Here is a 27953-nt window from a genome sequence, read left to right as displayed (position 1 = left end):
AAATGTTAAAGCAACTCTGCCCCCTGAAGGGGAACCCGATGTCTTACACCACCGCTCCTAAGTATTTTATATTGCTGTATAATTCTAGGTGGTGAGCGGAGAGGGAGGCGGGCGACCCTAGGGTCGCGGGCGCCTGCCCGACCTCGTGCCGTGAGCGCACTAGCTGCCACGCGACACGCACACACACACACAGCGCACACACACACGCCCACACAGACACAGGGTGCCTCCACACACCACCTTCGAACCCACACCGACACGCTTACGTATGATTATGTAACGGTCCAAAATATATATTCGTATCGTTTTTGAAAGTCGTACGCTTGTTACGTAAGACGTTTTAGATTATAAATGAATCCTTACGATAAATAACGTCAATATTAAGTTTGATTGGCAGAAAATAATTTTCTACATTTTAATACAAATGTTGATTGAAAGGTCGTTCATAAAAGTAAAAAGCGTCTTACGTAACAAATGAGAGACCAACTTATTAATCAAGGTACAGCAGTGATATGGTGTATTACTAGGTATATTATATGGACACAATTATTTTTGTAATAGTATTTTTAAGGTTGGATGGTGGTGCATTTGGTAATTTCTAAGAGTTAGTGCGACAGCCATGTTCGAAAACTAAAATTTTGTCGCCTTAGTACAAGATTTGCTCGCTTGCAATCGCAATCGAGGTTATCGCGTATGGAAATACTTGAAAAATTAAGTAAAATGGATCTTGATTGCATTGTGGTGAAACTTAAATTTTCCTGCAATGCTTTAGTTCGGGCTTTTGACAAAGTGTTGATAAGACAAAAATCAGATGCACAGGATTTGCGACTCTAAGGCGAGTGACATTATGTCCATTTTACGTTTACGATTCAGAGATTTTACATGCGAAAATGACTCTCGATTGCGAGCGATCAAATTAAGTACAACATTTTTAGGCTACAGTTTATCTTTGTACGCTTACAGAGTCGATGAGCTCTGGATCTGAAATTACCAAATGCTTCATAAGCGAAGTCGCTGTAACATTTATGTCCTGGTTAGTACAATTGTTTTGTGATAAAATTAATTTATTTTTGTATAACTAGATATTTTTATTTATCAATCGGTGGTGTGGTTCGACACGAATGTTATTCATAAGATTGGATGGAATCTCGTCTATCGAGTTTAGCTTATAAGCTTTTACGAAGTGTCTGTTTCGTTAGGGCTTTCAGTGTGTGGCTTTCGGGGTGATGCCTATCGCAGGCAAACCCGGACGGCGTGTTACTATTCCGCTCGGATACTCGACTCGCGTCAAATACGGAAGATTCGTAATGCTCGCGCTGAACAGTTTTGTTTCTACACATTATTTTTTTACCTATATTTTGTTCAATTATTATCCCTTAAATTTTTAAATTATACTTTGATGAATTTATATACGACACATTTTCAATTGATTAATTTTGTCATAATTTTTTAAGCTACGTACTATTTTTGTGTAATCGCTTCGGATGTGGTTTGGTGAACGTTGAATCTATCGGGAATCTCAACACTAAAAAAGACTGGGTGTCAAAATTGATATTTATAGGATTATGTATATGTTTGTGAATCGCCTCACGGCCATGTTTTGTTAACTTTTTAGTTTTAAGAATTTTAGGCTGTCCTGTAATCAGGTGCGAAATTTTCTCCCAAATATTGACAGATGACGGAATTTGATAGTAAACGGTTCGTCTTGTGACGTACTACGTACTATCAGAATAACGCATTTCGAAATTTTCAGTCATAATTTCGCACAGCACGGCTAGCTTGAGCAGGAGACCAAATTTTATCCTCTGAGAAAGGATAAAATTGACTTGTACACTTGCCAAAGCACCGCTCTAGGGGAAAGGAGAAGTTACCAATCGTTTGTCATTTCACTTGGACATATGTCCCTTGTCCAGTAGGGCTAACATACTTAGAGATGGTAGAGATAATTATGTCTATCATTTTCTCGTCCTATTTCTATGTGAGAAGACCAGATAATGGGTAGACAAAATTATCTCGTGACACAAATCTTAACCCGGCTGAGCTACGTTGAGCCAGTATTTCCCCCATTTTATCTAATGCGGATATTATTTCACAGTTTTGCTCGCAGAGTGGATAAAACTGTGGAAGGGGATAAGAATTTCGTTCTTTCCCCCATTGAGCAATTGTCTCCTGCCTATGTTAGTCTTGCAGTTGTAGGATTGGAATGTTAAGTTAAGTGCGTCGTCGTTTCGTTTAGAGCTGGCTATCGCGCGGCGGGCGGTGCATTCACGCTTTACGTACTCGCGTACCTCGAATGTAATCCGTTCCAAAGAGCGTCGCTTTTATTTATTCGCTTTAAGTTATTCGTCCTAGTGGTTTTTGTAAATATGTTTAGTGGAGTAGTGATCGGTCGATGTGTATTATCCTTGTGTGGTGTGACGTGGCGGGGCACGAGGCGAGGCGCGAGGCGCGTGGCGAGGCGCGAGGCGAGCGGGCAGGCGGCGGCGACGCCCGCTACTGCCTCACTGACCTGCGTTTTTGTAATACGGACATTTAGTGTTACTGCACAATTAGTGATAACGTGTGAATGGACTCCGCGAGGAATCGTATCGGGCTATGACTTAACTGAGATATTTAATGGAATTAATTATTGAACTTTTACGATGTTACCCTCTTTACACTGTTTCAATTGAACCGGAATGAAGGTAAATGAAGAACTATTAACCATAACCACACATTAACCAAATATGATCTCTTGAAGAATACACGTAAAACCCGGTAAATTACACTTGCATGGGACGTGTGGTTATTATAATATCTATATACTCTAAAATACATTTTCATATTCAAAATTTTACTGAATTTTACCTTATAAAAACTATGCCGTATTAAAAAACATAAAGATAATTATTCTATCAACCGTACACGCTGCAAGCGTAAGCGATCCACGGTATTCGTTTTCACATCGAATCAATTGCACGAAGCCAATTGAAATACTTTAATGAGGCACTGGAGTCTATTGCACTATAGAAAACTTGTTGCATAGAAAAGTTTCAGATGCGAGCGCTCTGTATTTCGCTTTCTAAAGAGCTCTTTGTTAATTCAGTTCTGATAAACCTGTAGAAATTCATGCCGTTAAAAAAAACTTCTCTCTTTTTAATAAATAACTTAGCAGTTTTGCTCAGTGATGCTATAAAGTTAAATAGTATATAAATTGGAATTATTTTGAGCCTGAGTGAGTTTAAATTCAGTTGTAAACTAAGCGGAGGTAAAATTAGATGTACTAAATTTTTTTTTAAAAAGCTTTCTTTATGATTCGTCTGTGATATTACGTGTATTTAATGAAAATCATTTTTTTAACAAAAAACTAAATGTCCGACAATTTAGACACCTTAATAGTTATTGGTTTACCTTCAGTCAAGTTTCTTTTGGAACACACCATATTTGGGTACGTTTTACACGTATATTTTTCGTATTTTAGTCCTAATTATTATACTCGGTTAGGATGTTGTTACACCTACACGATTGATTTTGCATTAAAATCTTGACGAAACTTTAATTATTCAGTATAGCTCAGGATTTAGCGATTTATGTACCCAGTTGATCTAATACAGAATATTTTCAAAGGTTAATCAAATGAGAAACGAAAATATATGAGAACGATTGATTGTTAATTTATTGCTGGTCGTTTTGATGTCATAGAACACATTTTTTGCTTTTATTATTCTAAAAGTTATCTTGGACATTTACTTCTAAGATAGATTTAATTGGTATCCGAAATAAAATAAAAAATCAGCAACGTTTTTGACGTCACACTGCGTGAACTTTGACGCTATCAAAATCAATAATAAACTCTAACTTCGAACTATTTAAATGACTAGGCACTACATAAAAAAATAATATAATTACGATTATACAGGAAGTTTAATGTAGTACGATTACATGAAGATAGGTTTTAACGTGGACGTGTAGGTATGTTATATCGCGATCGAAAAACGGAAAACATGATATCGTCACGTCGGAAATTAAAAAATAAATTATTGAAGACTGCAAACGTTTTAAGTCTATGTTGATCGTGTGAGTGTAATAGCACCATTATATGCATGAAAATAAATAAGTTTGTTTTTACGATAATACTCTTTTGGAATTGAATTGTTTCACAATCTCAATATTTTCTTAATACTTATTCGTGATAGTTTATATAACTAGGGATCTGTAATTAATTCGTGTGTAATGATTGATATATTGCTAACAAAGATGATATATAATAAGTCGATTTATAGATATGTTTGAATAATTAAGTGTTCAATGGTTTCCATCGTTTCTCAAACTTTATGGAGGGTCGAGATCTCGTAGATGTTGCATTTAGATGTATAGGATGGTATAAAAAATAAAACATAGGTGTATAGGTTTGATACATATTTCTGTATCCGGCTCGAAGGACCACGCAAAATGGTACAGTCTGGGACTGATTATGTACTTCTGAAAGCGAATTGAGCCAATATTTCCATAAGTAGACCTTTATTTAGTCCTACTCTGAATAAAACGGAAATAACTAAAACTGTCACAGACAGTTTAATAACAGTTAATAATATTTAAATTTCTCCTTTTTAAATAAAAAAAATGTTTTCATTGTTTTTTTTAGCCAAAAATATTTAAAAGATACGTGTAAGTAATACGTATTTATTACATGATGTGTTAAATTTATTTATATGATTTTCGATTAGTTTGGTTTTTATTAGTTTTTAGAAAGTTTGAGAATCGATGAATGAAGAGTACTGATGTAATGAACCTCAGGTTACTATGGAAATTTTTAAATTTAATGTTAGTTTTTTATTTTGGTTATTAAGGCTTTAATTCCGCACTGAAAACTGAATCGTGTATTTATTATTTGTAACTGTTCTTTTTGATTAATTTATATACATACGGACATATTAATAATATAGAGCAAGTGAATACTTAAACTCTGATTTCTTTCATTCTGCCATTAGTAAGTTAACAACTGCTATAACACGACTATACGTATGAAATATATTGTTTAATGTAACAATAAGTGAACTAAAATAAGTATCTTGTTAATATTATGTTGAGGTCTTGTACAAATGCTATAGAGCCCAGGTTATATGTATTGGTATTTGACACAAATGACTGTCAATATGTTGGACATAAATTGCAGCAAGGAATGTGTTAATTTAAATGTTCGATAATCAAGACTGCAGTTTAACAATTATGTAACATACTGTGACGCAAAGGAATTTTGTAAGAAGGAATACATGTTAATTTAAAATAACATGACGGTTAACACTGAATGGATATGCTCGTTCAATAATTTATTAGATAATGTTTATCTGACTTCGCTGAGGTGTTATTAAATTAAGATCTTCGATCTAGATATATCAGTCGTCGACACGTGTCTGTGATAAGTAAGTCCTCACCAACGAATAGTTAATCTATTTTCGTTAGTTTGTGTGCAATCTTTGTGTATCTTACCTACAAAAAACAGAACATAAAATAAAACATTTATGCACTTTAACTTAAATGAATGAATATAAAAAACCGGACTTACATTTTCAATGGGACTGCATAATATCTATTTTTTGATGATCGTAGATCTAGAACATTGCTTATCCGCAAGACAGTGGTATTGTCGAGAGTCACAAGTGCTTACGGGATAACGACAAATCAACATGGCAGGTGTCCATGGGAGGTAGCCCTGAAGCGTGAGGTCTAGGATAATATTATAATCAAATGATTACTAACGGTTTTGTAACTTTAGTTAAATGTATAGATATAGAATGGTCTATTAAATAAGCTTTATTAACTCCCTAAGTTGCGTTTTTGTCAAAATGTCCGCTTCATAACACCCTCATGTAACGGAAATATCCCTTCAGAAGTAATAACATCTCACCGATAAACATATTAAAACTAAATAACATCACATGTTCATGTAAGATACAAAGTATTGTATGAGTAAAGTTCAAAATGTAAATCATAATCGATGATGTTGTAAGTAAATGGAGGTAGATTAGCTGTATGCGCTACAAAAATGGTATATTAGAACTTGGTCGATTAATTAAGCGTATTGGCACAATGATTATTGACACTACGTGTACTCTAGCCGCCTGATGTACCTTAAGATTGCATTTAAAAAAACATGTGAGTCACCCTTTGGAGACTGCCGATAGAAGTGAAAACGAAATCTATGTACATATATACATAATATAAATGCCTGACAGAAGCAGCCATACTTTTATTTATTTATTTTTATTTATACTCTTTATTTGCAACACCAAAAATACAGAAGAATTAAAAAAAAAAACACAGACAAGCAGTAAACAAAAGGCTTAGTAGCGATCTCTGCCAGGCAACCTTAGGAAAAACCAAAGTTTAACAGACTGAAGGTTGTGCACAATTTAAAAAAAACATAACAGAACCATACAAGAACTTGACTCAGTTAAAATTCTGTAAAAAAAATCACAGAAACAGTTTTTTATTAAAAGTTATTTATTCCACTTTTATTGTTTACCAGTCTTTGTTAACGTGGGCTATCTACCTATTTACTTATAAATTTATCGTAGGTTCAAAATAAAATAACATCTGTAAGAGTAAATTAATGTTTTGTAGTTTATTGTTTAATGTAATTTAAGAACCATTGAAGTGGGGGGGCGTGCGGGTTATCTATTTCTTTTTTTTTGCATATAAAGAAAGTTGTTGGAAGTGCAATCGGGCATACCCAACATTGTTTTTTAATTGTACCTTTATTACAAAACTAGAAAACTTTTTACAACGTTTCAAAGATATGTATTATTTTTAGATTTACAAAAAAGGATGGCATTTCTAATTTTGTGTAAACATTTGCTTAGGTGGGCCCTTAATATTAAGGTTTACTAACACCACTATAAACTTGTCATCAAACAAATAATCACAAATTGTTGCATTTTTACAAGATATTATTCTACTAATTTAATTTAATTTTGCCGCGGGTATAGATTACAGAAAAGAAAAAATATCGACGTAAACAGGCTTTTTAGAGGCCGTATTATTAAATATGGCATACCGACGGAAAAGCTTCTTCATTCGCAGTGCTACTTTACAGTCAGTCGACGTATGACAAACCTCGAGGTTGGATAACTACACCAAGTTTATGACATGTTTACTAATAAAGCCCCGAAGGTTAATCTACAGTGGTAAACTTTTACTACAATTACAATTATTTTACAAGTACAATTTTTTTATTTTTAGTATGCGATTATACTAGTAATGATAATAATGAATGTTTATTTAGTGTCATAAACATTACACTTACATATTTTATTAAAATATAGGCTATAAAAACTGTCATCCTTATGTTATCTGTATAAATCGTCCAATGAGACCTACACATATCTTTTTACGTGCCGCGTTGTGTATCTTCACATTTCCGGATATAGTTGATCGCAGACTGCCGTACTCGTGCCGTTAATCTCATTTTTCAATACTGAAGCCTTGGTACAATAATTGCCCGCTCGCTATCGAGGTGTCGTCCTCTAATATGGAAATACTTGAACATCAGGGTAAAATGGATCTTATTAAAAATGAATTAAAGTTCAAATTTTCAAACAACTCTTTAGCTACAACGTTTGTAAAACAAAAATCAGAAGCACAGGATTCGCTACTCTGTAACGAGCGACTTTAGGTCCATTTTACTTTGTCAATTCATAGTTTGAAATGCAAAAACGACTCTCAAATCTTGTACGAAAGTACTGTATCGTACGCGCAATGAAAGTTAGTTAGTCATGATGGATGTGTCGATATAGTATATGGGAATAAAATCATGACATTGTACATGCGTGAGTATGTAAGAGCTAAGTTTACAAACGCCTCAACCTCGTTTATGTTTATCTGTTATCTCTTGTGTTTCTATTAGTAAGCGATCCCGCGATTTAAATATTTTACTAACCGTACTGTAAATGGGAATGACGGCTCGAGTCGACCACATCGGACGGGCCAAAACGTCATGCGCAAATCTATGCAAATGACTCCATTCGTAATTTCATTAGATTATAAGATTTTATATGCGGCAGTAAGCGATCAATCTTAATCATTGTGACGAGTGTTTGTGGTCAGAATGCAGATTTGTCATTATAACATCAGTATTTTGTAAGGGCCGCCGATTATCGTGACTTTTTGTTGCTGTCATCTATTGTCGCCCACTATGCGTCCACTGTTAAATGTTACTCGGCGACGAAATGCGCTCTTTCCAAAGTTTTTATGACGTCTGTGACGCAGTGGTTTTAAGTTGGAGTTCCCGGGTTCGATTCCTGGCAGGGACAATTTTCGTATGGTTTTGTGGGAGGCTTCGGTTGTAGCTAGATACCACCATACCGACAAAGACCAGCCGCTAAGCGATTAAGCGGTACGGTACGATGGCTCTCAGAAACCGATTCGGGGGCATGGGTTTAATATAACTGCAATACTTCCTAACAGTTAGCACGTTACCTTTTTAGACTGCATCATCAATTACTAATTTGATGGGGAATAAAAAAACATGTCAAAGAACTTGTCGTAATTTGTGTAGCTGTATTGTATAGCCAAGTACAGTACTTGGCGACAAAAAGTCAGGGCGACAAAAAATCACTATGAGCAGCGCCCCTAAACATACTTAATGCTTTTTATATTAAGACATACTAACACAAGCTTTATTAATGTCATGAAATAATTACAAATTTTTGCATTCTGAAGAATATTATTGTTCTAATTTAATGTGGGTTATATTCGGAGATAATAAGACGACAAATCGGAATTATATAATGAAGACTCCGTGGGGAACTCAAAGTTAGCTGCTAATATGGGGTTAATATACGACTATACATTGTACGGTTAAACTACTAACTCAGTATTAGTAATGTCAAAATTGATTAGTATGAGAGAGCATTTCGTATTTTAACCCAGCTATTGGCGCAAGCGGGCCCAAGGAGGTTTTAATATATGGTATAGTTTAAGTTATTAACATTCTACTGTTCCTGAGGAGTCGAATTAGATCTTTATTTACAAATGTATGTGCATTTACACTATTTTCGTACAACCCCGCGGCGTTAAAAATACACTGCCAATTTAAAAATTATTATGTTAGTTAAGATTTTTTTCTATTAAAAGTTATATATGTAATAGTGTACCTTACCTTACTGTTAGCAAAGAAGATATATAAAAAGCAAACAAGCATTATACTATGTAAGAGTTTTCTTGATATTTTAGATGTTAAAATGGCTATGTAAAGTTTGACAAGAATAAATTGGTTTTTTTTAGTGGCAGCTTTTCTTCAACTTTTATTGATCGGTCGTCAGAGTTGTTTTGACATGGATAGTTATAGCCGTTTGTGGAGTTGCGACTTTGCCTGGCATTGTTTTCTCAAGAAATAGTCACCTATCTCAATTTCCGGCTCTTTAACAATCTCCATTCCAATAATCTCATTGATCCGTTGCTGCTTGAAGGACAAGGATAAACGAACAGACTGACATACACTATTTTAATATTAGTCTCAATTATTATGAACAACGTTTTTTATTGCATAATAAAATAATGTACGATTCTTTTTTTTTTTTTTTTGATCAAGGTAATTGTGTCTATTTTTCAGCGAAACTTCAAGAAAACTTGAGCTTGTTTGTTTACGTTTTGTGCAACTTCTTTATATTGGGAACATGATAGGGGTTTACCGTTGTATACGCGAGATTTGTCCGTAAACCATTGTGGGCAGTTCCACATACAATTTGTATAAAATATCTGCTCTGAGGTCATCAAAGATCATCATCATTAATATACTACTCTCTCGTAGCAGAGAGGTATGTAGAGCTTTTACCCACCATACGTGTCCCATTGGCAAGCTTTGACGATTATTATCTTAATAATTTTGAAGCGTTATTGGTAGTTACACAAAAGTCGCGTAACACAGTTGAACCCCTTTGTGTACATTTTAGTCATAGTAAGAAGGGGGCCAGTGGAAACACGCCATGCAACGCAACGTAACGACACGCATGTTGAGTCAAATCAAATCTTAGTGTGTTAGTAACTCAAGACGCGTGAAGACTCCTGAAGTGGTATGCCGTACAACATATGCGCCCCTGTAATTAACTTCGTACGCATTAGTATTGTAAGATATTTAAGAAATTATTTTTGTGTGAACCATAACGCACATTTGGGCAAATTGCAACAAAATTGTATAAGAAGTTGCATTGAATTTTTCATGTTGAACTTCATGAGATCTTTTTGCAATTGTCCAAATGTTGGTATCTACCAGAAAATTTATTTCCTTAGCCAAATTTAAAGTCATATCAATGAGATTAAATAAACTACTTACATAGCAGTGTGGAGTTTTATTTATTATACTTCGGTACATATCGGTCTACACTCGTCATCATCATGATGATGATATCCACTACGACGCGTCGCAGGACTGTGTTTTCACATTAGTCTCATAACGACGCACGTGCTGACTACCATGCAATTTTTCCCAAGACGTCGTGTCTCACCACGATAGTGTCACAACTTGACATATGTGACTGACTGACTGCGAATTACTAAATATTAAAAAGTTATTTAATTAAATAAAAGTTTGTTAACGTGATTTCTAAGGAAAGAAGAGGACAATACCGATTCGGTTTGTGATGATGCCGATGATCCTAAAACCGTGAGGTTTTTAGTACTAATTCTCACTCCTTAAAAATATTGTGGTCCAATATTACCTTAGAAATCACGTTAATAAACTTTTTTAATTTAATAACTTTTTAATATCTAGTAATTCGCAGTCAGTCATCATCATCACAAATTGTACCAATTGAAGTCCATATCTGGACTTAGGTGTTTTGTAGGGAGCTCCAAAATCCACGGTCCTGGGCCGCCTGTCTCTAGCTATTCCCAGCGACTCGCCTGATGTCATCTGTCCACCTCTTTGGGGCCGACCTACGCTGATTTTACTGATCTACTCATACTTTTATTATAGAAGTATAGTGTAATCATTTAGTTCCATAACTCCGCATTAGAGCTATGAAACTTAGCTTCGTCCTTTATCATTGTGTGTTGATGTAGGAAAATGGCAACTGCTGTTAATATCTTGTGGGCTTCTTCTCGGTATAATCTGCCTTCAGAACCGGTGCAGTCACTACAAAAAGACTGACTTGTCGTTATAAAGTACTAGGTACTTTTGTAGTAGATCTTGAATTTTATTTAGCAACCTTCGGCTAAGAAAAGGTAAAATGGTTCCAAATATAAGCGCCTTCTGGTAATGTTATTCATAATAAAAGACAAAGTGATTAAAAATATAAAATGTGTATTGTTTTGATAATTTAAGACACTAACTACAAATTTTTGAGAAACTAGATAGAAGGAGGTAGTGTGAAGGGTCGTCCAGGCCGATTCGCTTTGCGTACTCCTTGAAGGTTCCTAGGACGACGCAATGGCTGGTGTTGCCTGTTACGTGGATTCCTGCCCCATCTGTAGCTGTGACCACGCGGGAATTGAAAATTCTCGACGAATTGCTGTCTTTCATCGTGACCGCGGACTCTCCCAAAAATACCATTGCGATTGTATCTTACCATTCGATTCTAGATGAATAGATAAATATAAAAAATAAAGTTGAAGATTTTAACGAACTTCCTCGACTACGCTGTGGAAGGTGGGATGTTTCTAGTTCTATCGTCGGCAGGAGTAATTTGAGAATTTAAAATCTTGTCTGGTTTCTCTAGGACGTTTCTAGAAGTGGCTAGTTGCCATCCTACTGCAAAGCAAGAGGTGCTGCTAAACGATATAGCGTTTCGGTACTATGTCGTGTAGAATGCGTTGAGGGTTTAGGGTTTAATTTAACTGTCATGCCCCTATCAGGATGTTACCATTTTAGACTGCATATTTTATTCAGCCAAGATTACAAGTACAATTTTGATGAATTTCTTTATGGCAAGATTGCATTAAAGAAGCAAAACCTTACGTAAGAGATTATTAAATTGTAAAAATATTGATGTTGGAAAAGAGCAATTGCTTCGTGTCTTTCTGGCCTTTCACGCTGGAATATGCCTTCTGAATAGATGGTTGATTTACTACAAACTTACAGTGTACATTGTACTTCTAGTCAAGCCCTTTGATAACAATGTTGAGCGATTTGTATAAAATATGTAGGTAGTCCACCATTTTGTGGCGACTAATTCACCAAAATCAGTTCATCCGTTCGGGAAATATGATGCCATTGACATATAGTCACACGCACGCACAAACATACATAAAGACACGTCAAACTTATGTTATAAGAGTGTGAGAATGGACTTTTTAGTCAAATTTATTAGGTGGTACTAATGTCTAAGCGTCAATTATTTTCGGGCTATCTGTCGCTTACCGCATTCCTAAAATAATTTGGTTGAAGCCACCGCCGATGTTCTTGGTGTCGCACAGTAGTGTTCCGGTTAGAAATATCGCCTTCAGGTCCGACTCTGGGTTGGTATGAGAAACGGGTACGGGCCGCGGCGGACCGCGCTCTTGCTACCGGTCTCCTGACAATGGCGTCAGGCATTAGCGATACAGCGACGGATAAATTAAAGCCAACGTTTTGAGTCATCTGAAATATTCGGCAATGTCTCGTTAGTGTAGAATGCGCTGATTTTATTTTAGTTCTTAATCAATATTAATGAGGGTAGGTCGCTGATGCCTATGGCACAGAGTTACTTAAATTAGGCAGAAGAGACCGTAAATACCTTTTCTTTGTGTATTACTAGGTACGTGTAATGTTGGCACAATAAAAACGTTTTTTTTAAATTGTGGTTTTGTTCTTTCGTTGCACGTTAAATTGTGTCTCGAGGTGACCAAAAGTCAGGCCAATGAAACATTTCAAAAAACTCGCAGTAGCAGATAGGAGTTAAAATGTATTTGGCCTGGATATCACACCAACCTATTGATTGTTAATTTGTTATAACATGCTAAATCGTCCTAATGCTCAGCCTACTAAGGTCCCACTGCTGGGACCTCCTATCTCATAGGACTGTTCTTAGTTTTCTGTATTCTGTTTCTAGGAGTAGGGGAGCAACAATGCTTCAGAACATTATGCAAAAACGAGTAAAGGACGTAAGGGATCGGCAAAAGGCACACGAAGCCTGATCAGACAGCCCCCTTCCTGAAGACATGCGTATTGCGGTTCCGGGAGGGACTGTCGGGATATGTAGGTTTTACTCCGTAGGTCGGAGTGTTGTACTCTCAGTGAAGTCGGGCATGTTAAGACAAGATGTATTAACTGACCTGTTGACATCTATGAGGATTTCCTCCTACAATAAAAAATATAAAAAAATACCCTGATGCATAGGTGTGAAGCCTCTTGTGTCTGTAATTGCTCAGACAACCACGCCCTTCAGACCGGTACACAGCATTGCAACAATGCTGCTTAGCGGCAGAAATAAGCAAGGTGGTAGTCCCCGGACAAGCCCTGTCACAAAAGCTCTATCACTATTATTAACTAGGTAAGTTAGTATTAAAGTTAATATTGAAGAGCAGAGTTAATTAGCACCTCACTATTCCTTCGACCTTGTCGCGACCTCCTGACGGGTATATTAAGGCTTATAGTATCCGTTCCCTCTGATGTAACCCTCAGACTTGGTAGCATTATCCTCTCAGGTGGAAACGCACTTCTACGGCGATCTCGATGACGGATGACGGTTCGGCGTACGTATATGCGGGCACCTTCCCGCCGTCGCCGTACATTGATGCGGACACCTTCACGGTCACGTTCAGTGCTAGCCGTGTTTCGACGCCTTAAGCCGTTACTTATAGACATGATTCGGGGTTGAGATTGCCTAGTAAACAAGATTCAATCCTTTTTGCAATAATTACTTCAGATAAAAATAATAATTTAGAGCAGGTAAGTATGGACTTGAATACCTAAAATATTTATGCCACTATACCAACTCATGGATGGTTAAAATAACTCCACATTACTTTAAATTCGGGTAATAGGTACTATAGGTACCTATAAGTTTTTTAATAAAATCTAAACATTAATGTCGGACCATGCCAAAATAGAAAACATTTGAAAAAATACCTAAATATATTACAAATTTAATAAAGTGGACCGCATAGAATAATACCCATTGTTCTTAGGTTGATTGACACTTTTGACAGCAAATGTCGTTTTTTACTCCTTGGTACAAAAGAGTTTGTCCAAAAAGAAGTTATAGTTATTTCCGAAATAACATGTATTTATTTAGGTTATTAAACAGGTTTCGCTCGAACTTAAGAATTTGATAAAAACAGTTTTTTAATAAATCTTAACGTGCGGTCAATCAACCCAGTCAATGCTAATACATGAATTAAAGGGCCGATTCACACCAGAAAAGCGAATTGCTCATTCTATTAAATTATTTTAGTATAGTATACAGACATTCTTTCGTTGTTCCGTCTGCGTTCGCAAGATTCTATGGAAAATATTATGCTTAGCATTAGTTACCTAGAGCGTTCTTGCTTGTTAGCTCCCCGGAGCGGTTTCTTTCAATTGTTATTATTATGTTATTGCAATGAGCATTCATTCGGCTGATTTAAACATTTGCCCAAGAATTCTGGTTCTTAGTTGTTAATCGTGATCGTCGATATTTAAAAAAATGCTGGAGTCGAGCTTTCAAAAAGATCAAGAATAAATGATCTCTTCTAGAGCTCTGGCACTTTTAAATGCACCGTAACAGGTGACTCTATTCGATCGTTGACTAGACTTCTTTTAATTATTAATAGGGAATAAATCAACTTTTATTACGACAGAATCCGTTATACAAATAAGGGTGTAAAAACACATACGTTAGTAGGTATAATAAATCTGTAGATCAGAGGATTCTTTCTGTTGAAGCCATTTGGAACTAAAATTATGATAACAGAAAATACGGGAAGTTTTATTGGTGTCCGTATAGCCGAGACGCTAACCAAGAACGTATGTAGACGGTTGATTATTTAAATTACATCATCATGTCATGATACACGGTCTTTGTATGCCGCTCTGATACGAAACGCGATACAAAGTTTCATGGTTTTTTTCCCTCTATTACCAAAGGAAACTGGGCAATTTGATATGATACCGAAAGGCGCAGCGAGATATAGAGATAGATGCGGCGATTGGATCGGGCATCATAGGTTTAATGAAAAATAGTTCCTGTTTAAATCGGGTAGTACTTCTGACTCCACTAACTTTAGACCAATATCTTACTTTACTTATTTTAAATCAGTTACTTTCCTATTTTCATAAGTATGATTTACTCCACGTTAAGCAATTTGGTTTTAAACGGGGTCGCTCAACTATAGACGCTGGTGTTGAGCTAATACAGTCACGTGATGGACTTGGTGTGTTCTGTATTCGAGATTTGGAGCTAGATGCAGTGGTCGGATCGGGAATCGGATACATATCTGGACAAGGCTTATTTAAGGTTCAGGTCCGGCCAACACCAGGTTCAGGTAAAACCCAGTCTTTAGTTTTAAAAATCAGTCTGTCATGAAATAGTGTCGCCTTCTTTTTCCAATGTTGTCAATCAGGGCTGGCATGTCTTCCGTGAACAATATATGAATTAAAATTAAAACAATACAACACATTAAAAATATATTTAATTATTGAAATTTTCAAAATGTGACTCTTAACATAATTTTTGAGTTTTTGTTTGTTACCCTGGTGAATAAACTGTTAACATGATGCCCCTTTCTCATTTAATACTATAAATTTGACTGTACATGAATTTTAAAATATAATGTAATACATGCTAGCATAGGCAGGAGATAAAATTATATTCCCTGACAAGGGATGAAATGTACGTGTCCCCCTGCTAAAGCACGGCATCAGGAAATAGGAAAGTTTACCCTCGTTTATTATTTTATTTGAATAAAATACCCACGTTCGCCAATGTTCGGAGAGTTGAGATAAAATTTTGTGTTTTCTTCGGGGAGAAAAATGTCTAATGCCCATGCTAGTCGTGAAGTAGACATACCGCGGTTACGCGCGCAAATATAGTATCATTTCGTAATATTGAATATTGAATAATTCGCGGCACCACTATTTTATTTGTCGAGTTCTATCATAAAAATCGGATTATAGTTGGACGCCGCTCAAAGCCATGATGCTTTTGACGAGTTTTGCGTTCGCATCTTTGTAGTCCACTGGTTTGGCGCTCATAACTGTTGTTTTTAATTTGGCTTCATCCTGTAAAAAATCAAATTGAAAATTACAAAGAAATATACAGATAACAAAGAACAGTTCGTGTTGCCAGCGATAAAGTGTGGCTATGGAACATGGTCACTTACTATGGGGTCACTTACTCACAAAGAAATAAAAACGTAGAGAAACCGCGTACACGACTAATATTGAAGCAAAAAAAACCACGTACTGTGTACGCACGTTTCTCTCCGATCCTCAGGAGATGTTTATCTTATGACGAATAATTGTTAAGACTTATTCATTTTAAACAAACTTAATAAACACAAACAAATATGACGGCCGACTGGCGCTGTGGACAGCGACCCTGCTTTCTGAGTCCAATGCCGTGGGTTCGATTCCCAGAACTGGAAAATGTTTGTATCATGAACATGAATGTTGTTCAGTGTCTGGGTGTTTATTTGTATATTATAAGTATTTATGTATATTATTCATTATGTATATTAACTGTCATCTTAGTAACGATATCACAAGCTACGCTTACTTTGGGGTAGATGGCGACGTGTGTATTGCCATATTATATTTATTAGTTATTTATAATAAACAAAAATAATACTTGCTAAACAGCAATGTGATAAAAAAGTGTCGTATGAAACGCGTATGCGTTGATCATTAAAATTTACCAAACTTGTTACGCAATTTAGTATATCATTATAAATATCAAAATACATTTTATTCAAAATATTTTTTTACTTACGCTGTAAGTCTCCATTTTTGTGCGGAAGTTAAAAACGAATGTCTTGAACTTGACTTCCTCGAACAGTTGCGTGTACGCGTTTTTGTCGTACTCCGACATGCGGCCAATGTCCGCAGCGGAATGGCCGAGTATCGTTTCGGCGGCTTCGTTGAATGCCGTTATACGTTGGTCACCGGTTGGGTCGGATACGTTTGCCTGAAAGATTAAATGATATATGATAATATTTCGAAATGGTCTTGTCTGTTTAGTGATCTGCACACTAATTTTTTTTTACTAGGATTTTAAAATTAGAACTTTTGCATTAAGTTTGGTGTTAAATATGTTTTTCACAATCGAAAAAAAAACTAGATTTAGAATATGTTATAATTTTTTTTTCAGTTACGTGCAATGGGCGTACACTTCATACATGCACAAAAGCACTGCCTACCCTACCATTTTATAAACAAACCGCATGGTAGGTTTTCCATTTTATGCATATTACTGCTTAATGCTCACCCTGGTCAAAAACTTTGTGCACGCCACTGCTTACGTTACACGATCCCGGGTAGAAGTATTATTAGGTGTAAGGTTTTCTATCAAGAAATTCACTGTATTAGCTTTGGTAATGTCCAACCCCGTACCTTGTAGAACAAGTTGAGCATTCTGTCCAGTACAGCGTGCCAGATAATTATCTCTACTGTTAAAAGACTATACGAAACTATAAATAGCACTCACCCCAAGTAGTAGTCTGTATTTATAATTGGGATACTCTCGATTGCATTTCTCGCATCTGAAGAGTCCATTTTCCTGATCAACCAGTTTCTTGTTGCACTGTTCTTGAGGGCACGCCTTGTAGATCGCGTTGTCTGCGAACATGTATGTCAGTACGCCTACAAGAGTGAAATAGTCGCCTTTCTCTCCAGTGCCAAGTTTTCGAGCGTCGGCTTCGGAAAACGTAATCCATTCACCGCTACCACCGGATTGGCCTCCGGACCTGTAATTTTATAGTATTTTATAGAGTTTCTATTGCCACACACCTGTATTTTTTCGGGAGTTATGTGCGTTTTAAGCAATTTACGAAGGTAAAGGAAAACATTTGACGATACCGGAATGCCTGAGAGTTCTCCATAAGGCTTGTGAAGTCTACTAACCCGCACCGGACCAACTTTGGGGGCGTTCATAAAATACGTGAGATGTTTAAGGGGGGGAAGGGGGTAGAGTCAAATCCAATCTAATCTTACGTTGGAGAGAGGGGGTCTCGGCAAATATCACGCAATTTTTTTCCAGTTTGAAACGAAAAAAATATGTACTATTTTGGTCTATTGGTCTTTTTATAATAACAATCCAACGCGTTAACGTAAGAAACCCACATCTTGAAAAATCTCACGTGAGATTGGGGGATGGGGGAGGGGGTCGAATAAAATCTGAGAGAAAATTAAAAAAAAAATTGGTTGTCTGTAAAGTCGGCTTACTGACGGTAGTTGAACGTGACAACGTCGTAAAAAATACTGATGGAATGGTTGCATTTTTCAAAAGAAAATTTTAATTTTATTTATTTGATAGATATTATCGTTGCTATAAACAATTGACACCACATTCACGTTTCACTGCACTTCATCCTTGCCGAAAACATGTAAATGTATTATTGTGAAGAAGCTATCCACGCGGACGCATCGCTTACTCAAGTAGTAGAGAGACAGATGTCGAACGCGGAGGCCGACTGTGCCTCTTTGTCGCTCGTTCCGTGCTCTCGCTTGCACTTCAAGCCTTGAATGGAACGCCTCAGAGCGAGGTAACGCCGCATACGTCACGTTTTTTCGTACGTGCAGCCGGCTCCATCGAATTATAAGACGTTGTCACGTCAAAAACATCTCACGTAATTTATGGACGCCCCCTTTGTAAACAATTTTCAGGCATGATACAGCAGGCTGTAATATAGAACGGTTTCTCAGACAGCCGGACGGATGGACAAACACAGCCCGGGCGCTTCTATGCCGCATACACACACGCATAGACAGACATGTCAAACTTATAACATCCCGTCATTTTTACTGCGTCGAAAGTGCGTACATACCTGGCGGAAATATTAACGGTTTCCATATTAGCGCCTCCGTTGTCATACCAGCCACGCAGGCGGTGCGCTTCCGGTAGATCGGGGTTGCTTCTCAGCATCGTAGACACGAGACACGACAGGGATTTGCTTCCGTTGAACTCCGCCAGGCGGGCTCCCTGGTGTTAATAAAACTTGTCAAGTTCGGTTTATTCACAATAATAACTATTAATATAATATTCTTATTATTATATTAATAATTATTATTGTTATAATTATTCTAAATGGAATAGTTAAAAAAAAAAAAGGGTTTTATTAGTGCAAGTGTTTGTAAGAAAACCTAATAAATAAAATAAAAAATTAAATTAACAAAAAACGAGTATATAGATACGAGTATTTTAAAAAGCTTTAGCCCGCGACTTCTTCCTTGTTTGTTGGTTTTTTAAGCTACAGTTTAGTTGCCCGAGCTAAAAATATTATGCAATGTTTTATCTCCAGAGTGCTGGATTTCTTTGCAAAATTTTGTCGGGTTTGCTGCTAAGACCTTTATACCGTCACAATGTTTTTTAGCTATGTGGAAACAGTACTGCTTTGATTTTCTTCCATAAATATATACTAAATTTGAAGGTAACTCTACTGTGGCCCTATACGCCTAAACACAAAATCTATAAAGGCAGCGTAATAGATATCACCCATCCAGGACAAATACACCCAAACACGATACTTACTACTAAGAAAACCATCGCAAGATAAAAAAAACTTTCTTTCAACTTTGTTTGTTATTGCTTTGTATTCTATTTCTTTGGTTTGACTTTGCCCTGGTATTTGTGTGATGCAAAATAATGTAGTGTTGCCCAAATTCAGTCTTGGTCTTGCAGTCTTGGTCTTGTTCTTGCGTTTTTGCAAGACCAAGACCAAGAACAAGACCGCGTATTTTTAGCAAGACCAAGACCAAGACTGACCGTGCAAGACTTGAGCAAGAACAAGACATAGCCTGCAAGACTCTTGCGTCTTGCAGCTAGGACTTAGCGCTATTTCACGGAGTAGTTAGGTGTAACAGTTCGGTGTATAGGTAGGTAGGTACGCTTAGGAATTCTATGAGACGCAAAAAACTATATCAAAGAATATGAAAAACTGGACCTATGCGCATTACGACTAATACCATAAACATAGCGAATAAAAAAATATCTATTAAAATCAAACTGAGTGCATGCATAGTTATGTTTTAACCATCGGCACTTTGATAATGCGGCATCAAAGGTTTTGTACTTACTTCTCAAAGAAATTTGCCGCTTTTCGGAAGTACATGGTTATGATACACGCGCCGGCGGCTTCTTTTGAAATCTAAAACAATCGTTGCCGCCGCGCCGAAATCATAACATTTGACACTATTCATGCAAAATAATTTCGAATTTTAAGAGTACCTACAGGTGTTCCAAAGAATAAATAAGTTTCAGATTGGTGATTTTAGATTGGTGGAGGACGCATGAGACAGAGTATCCGATTTTATCGAAAATGGCCCGTGATTTTCTCTCAATACCTGCAACTTCAGTACCTGCTGAGAGGTTATTTTCTAAAGCATCATTAGTAATTAGAAAACATAGAAATAGGTTAAGTGATGAGTCAGCCAGATGGTTACTTTGTATTAATTCTTGGTCAAAAGAATTGATATAAAGTATCATAACCTAATGATAAAGCTGTTGATTTGTGTTGTATTTTATTTTTTATTCAAATAAATGATAAATCGTAAAACTCTTTTATTAAATTTCTTATAAGTTGAGGGTTCAATCTCTTTCTAGACAGATAAGTATTGTTCTTTAAAATACAGTCAAGTTATTGTAATTAATTTGTTTTTTTACATGTTTTAGCAAATGTAAGCTTATAAATCATAAATGTTTATTAAGAAACAGTTACTTCCATGGAAAACGACATATAGGTCAGTTGATTTTTCGAATTTCTTATCAAATCTTCAGTTATTTATTAATCTGCTTGATCTTTACTATGGCTATGTTAATTCAAGCTCACAATGTTCCAATTCTAATACGTTTTTCTAAGATTTAAAGTAAACTTTAATAAATAGTTATAGACTAATAGGTAATTGCAAGACTTGCAAGACTCTTGCTGCAAGACCAAGACCAAGACCAAGACTGGGAGCGCAAGACCAAGACCAGGTGTATTGGCGCAAGACCAAGACCAAGACTGGCTAAGTCTCGTCTTGTTCTTGCATTTGGGCAACACTAAAATAATGAATGTTAGCTTATACCTTTGCAGAAACAACAGGGTTATTGCTGGCATCGAAGTTCTCCGCTTCATTGCCCCAGATTGTGAGTATAATCTGTGAACGAAGGTACAAAATTGAACACATGCTGTGAATTAATGAAGGTAGGCTGGAATGGCCGGTTAACACAGCGTTGGTAACCTCGACGAGGTGGACAGATGACATCAAACGATTTCCAGGAAGCCGCTGGACCCAAACGGCAAAAAACCGTGGTATTTGGAACTCCATATAAAATACCTATGAATGAATGAATGAATGAATGAATACACTTTTATTGTACACCACATAAACATAACAAATTAACAGTAAAAATTTAACAAAAGGTATACAATTTGGCGGCCTTATCGCTACATAGCGATCTCTTCCAGGCAACCAAAGGCGCTAAAAACAGCTCAAGAAGAGAGGTAGGTGGTGCATTTAACTGTACTGTGTTGCAAATAAACATGCATAAACCTATATATACAAATATAATATGTACATATAACAAACTTACAATAAAATATATAGATAGTGATAATAATACCTATACCTATGTCAACCAATCGTTTGATAAATAAATACATCAATATACTTCGACAATCCACACATCGCCATCTAGCCCCAGAGTAAGCGTAGCTTGCGTTATGGGTACCAAGATAGCTGATTAGTATTTTTTTATGAATATAATACAAATTAATACATCTAATATACAGATAAACACCCAGACACTGAAAAACATTCATGTTCATCACACAGACTTTCTCCAGTTGTGGGAATCGAGCCCACGGCCTTGGACTCTATTTATGATAGGCCAACGATTTTGGTTTTTTGTGAGGTGTGTAAAGCTACCAATCTGCACTTGGCATTATGGCATAAACAGTTCTCAAGAGACCCATGTCGGGTATTGTGTTGATAATGATGAATATAAGAGTTGAAGTGAGTTGTTTTTGTTTGTTTAATTTAATTCCAAGATGTGTACACACATTTTTGTTATCTTTATATATAAAAGGAAGTAAATATAAAAGAAGTGTTAGTTACACCATTTATAACTCAAGAACGGCTGGACCAATTTTTATGATATATGATTTTTTGGATTTTTCTTAGTCCGGAATAGGATAAAAAGTATTAAAATATATAATTCATCAAAAAAAAGATCCGTGGTACGAAGTTCGCCGGGACAGCTAGATACTTATCTTTAGATCTACTTTAAGTTATAACCTGTTTTGTGTAACCTAATAACAATAAATAAATAAATAAGTTGATACTTACAGCCCCGCCAGATTGATCAACAAGAGTGGCTTCTCTCTTCTTAAGTAACTTGCCCGTGTTCTTTGCTGTGAGTTCCTGTACATCGGAAGCCGATTTACACACACCAATGACATCTGTTGGGAAAATATATAAAAGAGATAAACCATTTTAGTTATTATCAATCAAGCTTATAGTACAGGGCTGGACCAAATGCCTTTTCCAACGGGTTGGTTTGCCCCTAATCACCATGCTGGGCAGTTGGGTCCCTAGTTTAATTATTTGATAGTATAATATGATGTTAGAGCCTCATTTAGGAATACTTGGCATCTTATTGCCAAAATTCACCAGCATGAATCATGTGGCATCATCATATAAGCAATGTAATGCATTGTGACTTGTGAGCTTATTCGTAATAGACCCATTTTGAGGACTTTAACTACTCTTTTTTTTTTTATCGATTCTACTTGACATCGCACCGGAACGCTAAATCGCTTAGCGGCACGTCTTTGTCTTTAACTAGCCACGGCCATAGCCTCCCACAAGACCAAACAGAGGAAATTCACAAATTGCCCCTGCCGGAATCGAACCCGGCACCTCCTACTTAAATTCATAGAGCTCACCATTGCGCCAGGGAGGTTGTCAAAACTCGTACTCTTTTTATCTCTTACCTAATATTGTGTCCGAGTTCTTGTTAGCAATATCACTGATAGGCACAAAGTCATACTTCACAGTGGGGAGTGTTGATGCATCCTCCATACATTCGGCGACCACTGTGTCCGCGTTGAATGTCATTTCATAATCATTTTTCAAGGCAGTGAACTGTTTATTCGCAGTTTTAAGTTGGCAACGACTGATGTAATACACTTTATCAACCTATAACAAAAAACATATCATATCATGTTTTAGCGATGAAGTTATTATGTATTGGGTAATTTATAGTTGGGTAAAAAGAAATCCTACTGCAAAACTGATTCATTAAATATTTTCAGCTAGGTTGTATGAAAATAATAAGCAATATGACAGAAATATCAGAAAACTATCCTTGTAATGTTAGTGAATACCTGTATTATGTCAAAGAACTTTTCACACTCATTTCTGAATGCAGTGGCCCTGATTTCTCCGCTCTCATCACAAAGATCCATACTAAACAGTTTGCCTTCTCCTTTTGCATTGCTCCAAGTTCTAATTGGTGACTTGTTCATTACCCGAGCTTTGATAACCCATCTGGAATAAAAAAAAGATATTAAATATCTATGGCCATCTTAACATATTGTATGGACTGCCATTTGTGCTAGAAAGGGTTACGGTGAGCCATTATTAGTGCTGGATGTTCAGTAACTTAGACTGAGTTGGAGAGCTGTTTATAAAAAAAAAAACTTACTTATTTTGATAGGGACTAAGGCTGGCTATAGGATGTGTCATTTGTGAGCCAAGCAAGCTAGAGTCCAAGTTAGGCCCAGCAGCCGGTTTGGCCAAGGAGTGGACTTGTGCTGGTGTGGGCTGAGGTACTGGTCTCATTGGGCTTGGAGCTGGTGCTGTAGTTGTCACTGAATCTTCAGACCAAGTTTGAGGGTCACCAAGTTTCTTGCCAACTTCTGTGCCTGGAGATATGATGGTTACATCCAGGATAATCATCACCCGCCTGTAATTATGTTTAAAGTAATATATCAATGAAGAATTGTTAAAACAAGTATTTATACAATTAATTATTAGAGAAAAAGCAATTCACTGCTGACTGCAAACAAACTACTTATAATATTTGTTGCAAATAGAATAAACATGTAGCTTTGTTTTTCATTAGTGAGATGATGACATTGATCTACCACTGAGACACAATTAGAAAAAAAGATGCAAAAGAAGAGACATGAAAAAATGTATGTTGATTGTATATTGGAAACTGCATATTAGTTCAATGAAATGTAAAACTATCTATATAATATGTAAAATTAAATTTTGATGGCTTCATTGGTTTGCTTTTTTATAAAATTAAGAAAAAGCCCAAGGGAAAAGCCAAAAATTGAAAAAAATGAACTTTTTTTTTTCATTTATTTTCAATACATGGCATTGAATTTAACTGTTGCTTGTCCTGGCAGCAACCAGAATTAATAGGGAACTATAGATAATGGTTATCACAATGAATCATATTGTGACATGACACATAGTCTCAGTTCTAAAAAGAAAAAGAAGATGAAATTGGAACTGATATAATAACATATGAATATTTTATATATATTATAAAATCAATAAGGTTATACTAAGTTCATTAGGTCATCAAATTAGAAAATATATAACTTACTTTTCTCCTTTGCCTGTATTTTTCAAGACGGAAGTGACAAATTTGTTAATCTGTACCACAGAGTAGTCTGAGAGCTGCCCACTTATTAATATATCATTCAGTTGTGTTGCTAGCATGGCGAAGCTATGGGAATGCTTTCCATCTGACACCAAAAGTCTGAACCTCTCATTGGCTCCACTCCCTTGTATTTTTTTACTGCCCAGCACTTGCATTATTGGCTTATCATAGAGCCCACCATTCATTATTATCTGTGTAGAAAGAAAACCTAAACGGTAAAGTAACTATGCAGACAAAAATTATAAAAGTGTACCTACATTAATACGAACAAGTAAACCATAGTTAATGATAGCTTCATTGTGATATTCTATTTAGTTACTCATCAGTTCCTTACTAAATATCACTTAACCTTTTTTTTGTAGTTCCCCTATTTTTATTTCTATATATAGACGCATTTGGTCAGAGTGAAATATGTAATCATCTGCCATAGCTGATATAGATTTAAAGAATGCAATTGTGATATTGTCATAAGCAATTCTATATTGGTGAATGAAATTATTGTGAGGAAAGCTGCCTGCCCAAGAGTTCTCCATAATATGCTCAATGACATGTGAACTCAAGGGTTTAGGAAAAACAGTGGAAACAGAAGATCCATGATTTTGAGTAGGCTGGTATTGTGTTGGTCATGATGATTCTGATGGTGATTATATGTGGAACCTGCGCAAACCTTTTTGACATCTAACGAGAGCAAAAGAATCGTCCGATTTATACCTGCCAGTTTTGTCAATATCCTGCTTTCGTAGGTCGAGCAGGTTTTACACTTCTTTTAAAATCTACAAATAAAAAGCCCTACTCGGCTGTAGCCCAAGGGGCGACATAGTAGTCTACTTTATAAACAATCTACCTACTATAACCGGCTTCTTTTTTTACGTTCGTTACCGGCGTAATTTATAAACTATGTTTTTCAATTGTAGCTGCAGGAAGTTTCCCAATGGCTAGTAGTTTGAAGCCTTAGTCTCTGGCAGTGAATGAATCATAAAATAAATAAACGGGAGATGAACATAACATGTTATAACTTGCCTCAAGAGATCCTTCTGAAAGTTTGTGAGCCATGCCTGCAAAACTTTGTCACTCAATTTTTAAACGAAACAAAATCACAAACAATGAGTTGTATTCTCTTGAAATTTAACTAGATCTAAAGTATTTCATTTGATTATATGAAAAAAACTCCCTTTTTCACAACTCAGACTCGTAAACAGTAATCGGCTTTTCGGCTTATTGAATTTTCAGTTTGTTTTGAATTGACAGATGTCAGTGTCAACATCAAAATCATAACAAATTGGCGGGAATGTTTTTGGGCTATGGTCTGTATAATGTGTTTCGGATCTTCTAGACTCGTTCGTAATTGGTATAATTTACCGGTAAACTTTGGTCAATTAATCGGTTGAAATATTATTCATTGTTTTTCATTTTCATTTCATTTCATGTATTTATTTCAAGTGGGTCTAATAATCTTGTGAGAGATGTAAGCGGAGCCGAATGGTTCATAGCAACCTTGTCATAAATTCATCAATTGTGTAGTAACCTCTGACTGTAATAAAAATATTTTAACATATTCTTTAAACTGATGCATTGGTAGGTCCAAAATTACTTAAGGAATCATATTATTAAAGCTCAATTCTCTTAAATCATTTCTTTTAAGTCGACTTTTTATATCTACTTTTTGTTTATAAAGCTTAATATGTTTTCTTACAAATACTATATTACTATAAATATATTGTAAAACTACAGTAAGTATTTTTTTTAATTTCTCACTGAGTGATTTGCCTGATTTAATTGATCATACAGCTCTTTTCTTCAATATAAATATAGTTTCAATATCAGCAGCTTGGTCCCTTAACAAGATCCTAAAGCGCACAGGACAGCGCACTATGAAAGTACGCAAAATAAACAAGCCCAGCTATTTCAACGTCAGTAATTTTTCTGATTGCTTAGGCAACCCAGCTTATTGTCAAGATCATACCCAGAAAAACTGTGGCGGTCTCCATTTTTAGTGATTTATCATTATATTTTACCAATTTTATTTAAATTAGGTAAGATAAATTCGACACACTTTGTTTTTTTGCATTAAAAACTAAGTTGTTGACTGTAAACCAGTGCATCATATGCGCCATAGCACGGTTTACAGCGTCAGAGTAAGTAATCTTTACTCCCGACAGTCTTAAATATTAGAGATGTATCATCTGCAAACAATACAATGTCGCATATTCCACTGACATGGAATGATAGATCATTTATATACACTAAAAATAGAAAAGGACCTTAAATCAGGCCTTGTGGGACTCCTATTGAGGTATTTGAACCCTGAGACTTTATGTCATTTCTGCAAACACCTTCGGTTCTATTGCTGAATTAAGAGGCAGCCAAATTTAGTGCAACGTCTTTGATACCATAGTGGCTTAGCTTAAGAAGCAACGTTTTATGATCAACACAATCGAATGCTCTAGATAGATCACAAGAAGCCCCCATGGCGTTATATGAATGGTACCAGGCATCATAAATATAAGTTTATTTCCTGCAACCGTTATGTTACGATCTTTAGTAAAGCCAAACTGCTCAGGGTGTGCTAAATTAAAGTGATATAAAAGTTGATTTACTGTTATAGCAAATATCTTACTAGAGCTGGTAAGATTGAGATAGGTCTGTAATTGCTTATATCATTTTTATTACCAGATTTAAATAGAGGAATGAGTTTACTATTTTTCATTAGGTTTGGAAAAGTACCCAAATCAACACATTTATTGGAAAGTATGGCTAAATGAGGAGCAATGATGCCAATAATATTAGATAAGTATTACCATTACCGACATACCCCATAGATCATCTGCTTTCATTAATTTGAACAACTCGAAGTTTTTAAAGATAGACACATGCGACAACGCTTCCAGTTTAACCGGTGAAATTTAACGTGTTATGACGGTTTGAATCTGTACATTAGTTAAATATCGATTCGGAAGTTACTTAATATACGCTATGATATTAAGTAACTTCCGAATGGTCAGTCTTTTAAATACAAGCCTGTTTTGGTTCACAAAAACCACAAACCCCCAATCTGACAAGATTGACTGCAATCTCACAAGATGATAAGCGATGATGCAGTTTAAGATTGTAGATGTATGATAATGATATGAAACCCATACCTCTATGGTTTCTACACGGCATCGTACCGGAACGCAAAATCACTTGGCACACCCTACCAAC

At 36.0% G+C, this 27953-nt stretch overlaps 3 protein-coding genes across 5 annotated transcripts in view; 1 reads left to right on the top strand and 2 right to left on the bottom strand.

Moving 5' to 3' along the window:
• LOC120628539 (transmembrane protein 47) overlaps positions 1-10318 on the top strand; it is a 41616-nt gene extending 31298 nt beyond the window's left edge. For both annotated transcript variants that reach the window (XM_039896931.1, XM_039896932.1), the window contains exon 7: positions 89-10318. In XM_039896931.1, the coding sequence (XP_039752865.1) occupies positions 89-121 (33 nt within the window). In that variant the 3' untranslated portion in view covers positions 122-10318. The remainder of the gene's footprint in view (positions 1-88) is intronic.
• A 943-nt stretch (positions 10319-11261) lies between these two features.
• Positions 11262-14084, bottom strand: LOC120628898. 2 transcript variants are annotated; one of them, XM_039897563.1, is made up of 4 exons: positions 13867-14084; positions 13496-13781; positions 12338-12556; positions 11262-11555 (listed from the first exon to the last, which is right to left on the bottom strand). In XM_039897563.1, the coding sequence occupies exons 2-4, from the start codon at positions 13760-13762 to the stop codon at positions 11328-11330; spliced, it is 714 nt and encodes a 237-aa protein (XP_039753497.1). In that variant the 5' UTR covers positions 13763-13781; positions 13867-14084; the 3' UTR covers positions 11262-11327. The 2 variants fall into 2 exon arrangements, with proteins under 2 accessions (XP_039753497.1, XP_039753498.1); XM_039897564.1 differs by lacking the exon at positions 11262-11555 and adding an exon at positions 11674-11728.
• A 1490-nt stretch (positions 14085-15574) lies between these two features.
• Positions 15575-26002, bottom strand: LOC120628893 (replication protein A 70 kDa DNA-binding subunit). The gene is made up of 11 exons (XM_039897557.1): positions 25773-26002; positions 24696-24943; positions 23781-24041; positions 23461-23623; positions 23068-23272; positions 22421-22533; positions 21158-21229; positions 18919-19073; positions 17580-17838; positions 16866-17060; positions 15575-16156 (listed from the first exon to the last, which is right to left on the bottom strand). The coding sequence occupies exons 1-11, from the start codon at positions 25803-25805 to the stop codon at positions 16046-16048; spliced, it is 1815 nt and encodes a 604-aa protein (XP_039753491.1). The 5' UTR covers positions 25806-26002; the 3' UTR covers positions 15575-16045.
• Between the last annotated feature and the right edge of the window lie 1951 nt (positions 26003-27953).

This window comes from Pararge aegeria, chromosome 13 (assembly GCF_905163445.1).
Source record: "Pararge aegeria chromosome 13, ilParAegt1.1, whole genome shotgun sequence".
NCBI lineage: Eukaryota > Metazoa > Arthropoda > Insecta > Lepidoptera > Nymphalidae > Pararge > Pararge aegeria.
Note: the sequence above shows the minus strand (reverse complement) of the source record. Positions and strands in the feature narration are given on the sequence as shown.

Bases quoted from the DNA above. Each gene is read 5' to 3' on its own strand.
- LOC120628898 (XM_039897563.1), bottom strand. From the start codon at position 13,762: ATGTCTATAAGTAACGGCTTAAGGCGTCGAAACACGGCTAGCACTGAA. The intron at 12,557-13,495 runs GTGCTAATTAAC...CGAATATTTCAG, and splicing joins AAGGTCGAAGGAATAGTGAG to ATGACTCAAAACGTTGGCTT. The intron at 11,556-12,337 runs GTAAGCGACAGA...CTATTCATCTAG, and splicing joins CAAATTATTTTAGGAATGCG to AATCGAATGGTAAGATACAA.
- LOC120628893 (XM_039897557.1), bottom strand. From the start codon at position 25,805: ATGGCTCACAAACTTTCAGAAGGATCTCTTGAG. The intron at 23,624-23,780 runs GTAAGTTTTTTT...TTTTTATTCCAG, and splicing joins CTTAGTCCCTATCAAAATAA to ATGGGTTATCAAAGCTCGGG. The intron at 21,230-22,420 runs GTAAGTATCAAC...CTTCGTTCACAG, and splicing joins TTGATCAATCTGGCGGGGCT to ATTATACTCACAATCTGGGG.